The 7,246-nt window shown below is 48.5% G+C and overlaps 2 protein-coding genes across 2 annotated transcripts in view; one reads left to right on the top strand and one right to left on the bottom strand.

Annotated features, from left to right (window-relative positions):
* The window catches only part of LOC104545069 (focal adhesion kinase 1-like), a 10,264-nt gene extending 6,539 nt beyond the window's left edge, over positions 1-3,725 (top strand). Inside the window, exons 4-6 of the mRNA XM_010190103.1 lie at positions 1,353-1,508; positions 1,761-1,841; positions 3,316-3,725. Coding sequence (XP_010188405.1) covers positions 1,353-1,508; positions 1,761-1,841; positions 3,316-3,528 — 450 coding nt within the window. The 3' untranslated portion in view covers positions 3,529-3,725. The remainder of the gene's footprint in view (positions 1-1,352; positions 1,509-1,760; positions 1,842-3,315) is intronic.
* A 2,093-nt stretch (positions 3,726-5,818) lies between these two features.
* Positions 5,819-6,450, bottom strand: RPLP1 (ribosomal protein, large, P1; the record flags this gene model as incomplete). The annotated part of the gene is made up of 2 exons (XM_010190102.1): positions 5,819-5,898; positions 6,333-6,450. Coding segments are annotated over 2 exons (198 nt in total), but the record flags the coding sequence as incomplete, so codon positions are not given.
* Positions 6,451-7,246: the final 796 nt, after the last annotated feature.

Genomic DNA, 7,246 nt, shown 5'->3' with positions numbered 1-7,246 from the left:
CCTGCTGAGTTTTATTAATATTGTTTTTTTCTTTTTTCCCTTCTTTTGGTAAATTTCTTTAACCTTCCCCCACATTCTGCTCAACCATAGCCATGGAGGGTAAGCAGTGCGTGAGCGTGTGTGTCCGTGCCCTAGTCCAAAATGTCTTTGCATGATGACTCTTTAACTTCTCGATTGCTGAAACCCATCAGAATCACAGCTTTTCACTGGTGATTGGGGCAGTGCCAATGCTCTTTTTCCTAAAATCCTTCCTGATCAGTGCTTTAGATTGAATCTCTGTAGTAGCTGTCGGTACCCACTTAATGAAATGCACCAGAATGAATCACCATGCGCCAAATCCTGCACTCCTTCCTTAGACGAGGTTTCATCCAAGTATTTTATAGTTTCCTCGGGGCAGTATCTCAGGTGCTTCCAGTGAAACATCTCTGTAGCTAAGACCGGTTGTAAGAACCAGTAGTAACCCAGGTGTGATGGGCTGAAATGCCAAGGGCCCTCTCAGATCAGTCACTGTGTCACCAGTGAGAAATAAGCCATTTTTTAACCTTCTGCTCCCACTGAGTGGTTGCTTGGGCCTCCCATAGCAGTGAAGTTTTGGAGGGAACTGGGGTGTTTGTAGAATTACAGCTGAGGAGCAGCGATGCTGAGGACCTCGCAGAGGAAGCCTGCAAAGTTTGTTTCTTTCCTGACCCAGGATTATTTTGGTCTGTCTTGGATTTAACTCCAGACAGATCTGACTCTGTGGAAGTTTTGCATGAGTAAGCACTACAGGATGTGTAACCTATTGGGGTTATTTTTTTATTTATTTATTGGAAACAAACTATGAAAACATTTGGTGTTTCCCACCTGTACTGGTGACCCCATTTCTGTCAACCTCATGTGAATTTTCACTAACAAAACAATAACATGTGCTGCAATATTCTCTCTTTGCTGTCTCAGTACATGAACTACGTACTCTGATACTGTTTGGGAGCACAAAACAACTTTCAGCAGTGATACCCATTGCCTTAGCAGTGGACCTCATCCGTCAGTAGTGAACCACTCAGACGTGTCAAGCGCTCTGTGCTCCTCATTCCCCAGATAGTTTCTGTTGTGGGAGTTATTCTGGGAGGTCTTCAGGGAAATCCTGGTAAAAATTCCCATTTCCCAGAGCAGGTTCAGTCAGAACTAAAGGGACGTCCTTCAGATCTGGGAGCAATCGTGCGCAGCCAGGAGAAGGGGACGTGGTGGGACAGGGTTGGGGCTGTTGGGAATTGGAGGCTTTCCAGCACCTTCCGACGCTCCGCGGAGGTTGGGAAGCTGCTGAGCCCCATCTGCTGGGGACAGGAGGTGAAACCACCCTTCTCTGCTTGCAGATCCAGCCGCAGGAAATCAGCCCCCCTCCTACGGCCAACCTGGACCGCTCCAACGACAAGGTCTATGAGAATGTAACGGGGCTGGTGAAAGCCGTCATCGAAATGTCCAGTAAAATACAGCCAGCTCCACCCGAGGAGTACGTGCCCATGGTCAAGGTACGGAGGCAATGCCTAAAATCAGTGGTTTGGTTTCTCTTTTTTTTTTTAATTAACACTTTGGCATGTTGCTTTGATGGTGAAACACAGAATTGCAAGTGGGATTTTAAATGTCTCAGCCGTGTTCTGATTCCCTTTCTTATCCAGATGAGGATTTAAGGGCATCTGTCTGTTGCTTCCTGCGCTCCTACAATTCTCTCATCCATTTGTTCCAAGTTTTTAAAGTTTATTTCCTTAATTTTTTTCTTTTAGGAGGTTGGTTTGGCACTAAGAACATTGCTGGCAACAGTAGATGAGACCCTCCCCGTCCTTCCTGCAAGCACGCACAGAGAGGTACGTGGAGCTCCCCTCACCCGGTGCTCAGTCATTGCACTTCGAGTCACCCTCAGCCAGGACAAGCCTGGGCATGGTTTGGGTCTCTCTTCTTTGCACATGTATGTGTTTTGGTTCACTAAGCAGTGTGAACTCATGAAATGCAGTTATAGATAAAACAACCACATCCTGGGCTGCATCACAAGAAGTGTGGCCAGCAGGGCGAGGGGGGTGATTCTGGCCCTTTGCTCTGATCTGGTCAGGCCCCACCTGCAGTGCTGTGTCCAGTTCTGGGGCCCTCAGTATAAGAAGGACATGGAGCTGTTGGAGCCAGACCAGAGGAGGCCACAAAGATGATCAGGGGCTGAAGCATCTCTCCTGTGAGGACCAACTGAGAGAGTTGGGGCTGTTCAGCTTGAAGAAGAGAAGGCTCCAGGGAAACCTTATTGCAGCCTTTCAGTACCTGAAGGGGTCCTACAGGAAAGCTGGGGAGGGACTTTTTACAAGGGCATTTAGTGATTTGGGGTTTAAATAGGAAGGGTGTAGATTTAGACTCGATATTAGGAAGAAATTATTTCCTGTGAGGGTGGTGAGACACTGGCACAGGTTGCCCAGGGAAGCTGTGGATGCCCCCTCCCTGGCAGTGTTCAAGGCCAGGTTGGACGGGGCTTGGAGAAACCTGGGCTGGTGGGAGGTGTCCCTGCCCATGGCAGGGGTTGGACTGGGGGAGCTTTAAGGTCCCTTCCAACCTGAATTATTCTGTGATTGTATAAAAACATGTGCCCATAGGAAGCTGACATAAAACCAGTTAGCAGTCCTTGCACAAAACCAGTGGAGATCATCTGGGAGTTAATTCTTAGTGCAAGTTTAATCTCATTAAACTACAGCTTGCACACAGTCATTAGACAGGTAATTGAGCATAGCTTGATGCAGCTGGAAGGTTTTGATGAGATATCCCGTAATAATGCAGCTCTGGATGAGAAGTGACTGAGATCTTTCAGTGCAGTTCAGGAGTAAAACTGCTTTCCTCCAAAACATTGAACATGAGAAAGCCAGAGAATGGTTCTGGGCCATCCTCGGGAGTCATCCTAACTTGAGCTGTGTGGTTCTGCCAAGTAACCTGTACCTGCCTTCAGGACCTGATTTAGTTTTTAAAGCTACTTTAGTAATAGTAATAATAGGAACCTGGAAACCTAGGAAAAGGTATTAACTCTTAGCTGTGGGTTAAAATTCATTAGCAGAGATTTGGGTCTCGGTGCTGTTCAAAGGCTCAGCAGCTGAGGAGGCTGCCCTTGGTCTCCACACAGCACAGAGCAGCAGGTGCCAAAATCCCATCTGCTGCACGCAGTACACCCCAAAATGGCTCTGCTTCAATCAGACACCTCACACAGGGACAACTGAGGTTGGGTGGGCAGTGCCGTTGCTCTGTAGCATCGCTGCCTCACGAGCGCTGTGCTTTTAAGGACCGAGAGTTGACTGACTCTCCTCGTTGCAGATCGAGATGGCCCAGAAGCTGCTGAACTCAGACCTGGCGGAGCTCATCAACAAGATGAAGCTGGCGCAGCAGTACGTCATGACCAGCCTGCAGCAGGAGTACAAGAAGCAGATGCTGACGGCTGCTCACGCGCTGGCTGTGGACGCCAAAAATCTGCTGGATGTTATTGACCAAGCCAGGCTGAAAAACATCAGTCAGTCCAGGCCGCACTAAGGGAGGAGTTGGGTTTCATCCCTGTTGTAAGAATTCTGCTCGGAAAGGATGTTGTTTCACCTTCCACCAGCAGTGAGGATTAACCCAGTGTAGTCCTGGCTTTCCAGCACCTCTTGCTTCAGCAGAGCTGACCGACCGCTGCTGGTTCTCTCTCATTACCAATAACCGAGTTTTTACCATAAAGCCAAGCTGGTCTGGGATTCAAAAACAAAATCAAGTGGCATTATCTATCACACGATGAAGTTTGTACAGGAATCCTCGGGAGACGGCGGCCGCGGAGCGCAATTCATCGCACGGGACGCGCCTGCCTGCAGCCGCCGCGGGGCTCCGGTCTGGGAGCCGCGGATGGGAGAACGATATTGTGAAGTGAAGAATTCGGGGAAACCTCAGGGCTGAGAATTCTTGCCCACAGTATATGAACTATCCAGACTGGAATTTTTTTGTATTAGAACACTTACGTCGCAATATGCTAATCACAATTTACAGAGAAAGAATTAAAAAGCTATATTTTCAAGACTTCGGTCATTTCAAGACAAAAACTAAAGCCCTCTTCATCTTCCTGCCTTTTACTTTTCCGTGACTGTGTGGAGCCTTCGTTTGGAAGTAGCTGTAGGACACAAAACTCTCAGTTTTTGCACCAGAATAACGTGCCAGTTCTTTTGTAGCAACGTTGTTTTCCTTGGAAGTGAAAATGCTGCTTTGTACCAGAGCAATTCAGAGCTGCATTTAGAGGAGTTCTGTAACCATTCATGTCCCCCCCATTTTTATATAATTTATAAAGACAGATTAAAGCCATGTTGAATATTTTAAACCCGCTGTAGTTAACTAACCCATCCTTTTGTCTATCTTGCCTGGGAGGAGTCGCAGTAGAGCAGTGTAATTAGATTTTCCTTGGTTTTCCAGTTACGCCATCTGTTCTGTTAAAATAAAAACCACACTCCCTTTTTGCTGTTGAGGGATATAAATTATTCTCAGGAAGAATATAATGAACTGTACAGTTACTTTGACCTATTAAAAAGGTGTTACCAGTGACATCCTGGCTGTATTTTGTGTGTGCACGCACTGCAGAAGAAACCACTGATTTCTCTGCTTGGAGTTTTTATCCTTCACTCCCAAAGATGCTGAGAATCCCCTTAGGCAACACTAAAGGAGCCCCAGCAGGTACCCAAGGAGGAAACCCAAGATTTAACAAGTCTTCAAAGTGTTTTTCCCTCAAACTGCAGCACACAGGAAGTCAGAGCGCATCGTCATCTGCTGAAGTTACTTGTTTGGAATTAGTTGGGGTCACTCCACTTTCCCCTGGAAAAGCTGATTTTTTAAGTCTGAACAAATGTGTATGGCTGTCTGCAGGAATTCTGGAAACTCAGCAGGGGGCTGCAGGACCCAAATTCCTCCCTGGATGCCTGCATCTTTCAAGAACTGGAAGAGCTGCAGCTTTAGAGGAAGGTAGGGCAGTGCAGGGTGCTTCCAGTGTTGGTCCAGATGTACAACCACCCTCCTACACAACTCTGGAGTCCTAACACACGTGAACACTACACTAATGCATCATTTTAGCATCTTACAACATGCATTAGAAAGACAGCCCTTGCCCTCAGTTGATCTGGAAAAGCCCTGTGCAAAAGTTACTTTAGAAACACACTTTTAAGTTACTCTCTTCATAAGTAAACTTTCCCAGTCTTCCACTCCCACCCTTCAAACCAGGTTTTAGACTGGTTTTCAGAAAGTTTTTCTAGCTATTTTTCTGGAAAGGCAAAAAAAGCACCCACCTTACACAGCCCAGGCTCCATGCCTCAGCAGTGCAAGGCTCAATCCAATTAAACGCCTGCTCATGAACAAACCCTCCCAGGTTTGGCCTCCTCTAAGGGCCTTCACTTGACAATTTCAGCTTCTTTTCCTCTCTTCAGCTCCACAACTGTGTGAAACGCACACAATCCCTGTGTGCCACAGCCTTGAGCTGCCCCTGACCAGGTTAAAAAGGAGCTGGTACCACAAACTGCCCAGGGCAGGAGCTGTGCTGTTACTAAAGCATTAACCAGACACTGCAGCTTCACCCAGAGGCTGCAGCACCAAACCTCAGCACTTCTGCTAAATGTCACATCCTGTACCTGCCAAGCTGCTGTGGTTACATTGCCACCTTTGTGCCTGTATCAGGGATAAAGCAGCAACAAGGAGAGCTGCAAAACCCTGCGATGACAGCGGCTCTGGCACCTGCAGGTAACCTGCCCACACATCCACATCGGAGACAAGAGTGGAGTTACATGTTCTTTATTACAGACAGGTACAAAACTAATTAGTCAAAAAGACCAAAGCCCATGTCATCATCAGATTCCTCTGATTCTTCTTTCTTTTCCTCCTCTTTCTTCTCCTCGGCTAAAGAAGAGGGAAAAAGAAATCAGGATTTCTCAAGAGTCACAGGCCACAGAAAGACGTCTCATATGGTGACAAACACCCAGAAGCAAGACTTGAGCAACCCCAACAGCCCGAGGAGATGAGCGTTTCCATTACTAGGAAAGGGCCTTTAAAACTAAATCCTATCAAATCCACAAAACTTCACAATGCAGGTGCTCTCTCTTTAGCCACCAGGGTGAGACCCTGATGATAGAGATCAGCCTTAATTTTGAGGTAACACTAATCCTGCACCCTGACTCAAACTGCAGTCCCAGTCTTTCCAAAGGTGTTTTGCTCTACAACACCCACATGCACACTACAAAGCAGAGACCACATTTAAATTGCAAGCACAAGCAGCTTTTTAACTCAGTGTTTTCTGGCTGAAGATCACCATGGTGCACACAGAAGCCACTTACCAGGGGCAGCACCACCGGCAGGCGCAGCACCACCAGCAGGAGCAGCTGCAGCTGGAGCACCACCACCACCTGCTCCTACATTACAGATCAGGCTCCCGATGTCGATGTTAGCCAGGGCCTGGGGAGAACAAGCAGCAGTAAAACCTTTAACACAGGGTGTGCCAGGCAGCTTTGCTTCAGCCCTGAGCACCTGCCAAGTCACGCCATGGGTGTGGTAAATGGAGAGATGAGCAGGGGCTGCAGCACCTCTCCTGTGAGGACAGGCTGAGAGAGTTGGGGCTATTCAGTCTGGAGAAGAGAAGGCTCTGCGGAGACCTTACTGCAGCCTTCCAGGACCTGAATGGGTCCTACAGGAAAGCTGAGGAGGGACTCTTTTATCAGGGAGTGTCAGGGAGTGCAGTGATAGCATGAATGGGTAATGGTTTCAAATTCAGTAAGGGGAGATTTGCATTAGATATTGGGAGGAAATTCTGTCCTGTGAGGGTGGTGAGACACTGGCACAGGTTGCCCAGGGAAGCTGTGGATGCCCCCTCCCTGGCAGTGTTCAAGGCCAGGTTGACGGGGCTTTGAGCAGCCTGGGCTGGTGGAGGTGTCCCTGCCCATGGCAGGGGTTGGACTGGATGAGCTTTAAGGTCCCTTCCAACCCAGACCATTCGACGAAACCCGCTTCACTCCCACCAGCACAGTCACCATCACTCAGTGCTTCTGACATTTGTTAAAGGTGGTGTTTTAAAGCTACACGTGTAGGAGTCTATTGCCCAAGTCATCCCCGCGGGGGAGCTCCTGTTTGCTTGTGATCCACACCCGGCAGCCCCCACACCGTGATGGGGACGCCCCCACACGCTTCCCCCCGCCCTCGCTTTCCCCGAGAAGCCCCAGCCCCCCCGGCCCAGGGCTCCCTCTCGCCCACCTTC

This window comes from Mesitornis unicolor, unplaced genomic scaffold (assembly GCF_000695765.1).
Source record: "Mesitornis unicolor isolate BGI_N332 unplaced genomic scaffold, ASM69576v1 scaffold22658, whole genome shotgun sequence".
In the NCBI taxonomy this organism is placed as follows: domain Eukaryota; kingdom Metazoa; phylum Chordata; class Aves; order Mesitornithiformes; family Mesitornithidae; genus Mesitornis; species Mesitornis unicolor.
The sequence above is the reverse complement of the archived record's forward strand: the minus strand, read 5'-3'. Positions and strand labels throughout refer to the sequence as shown.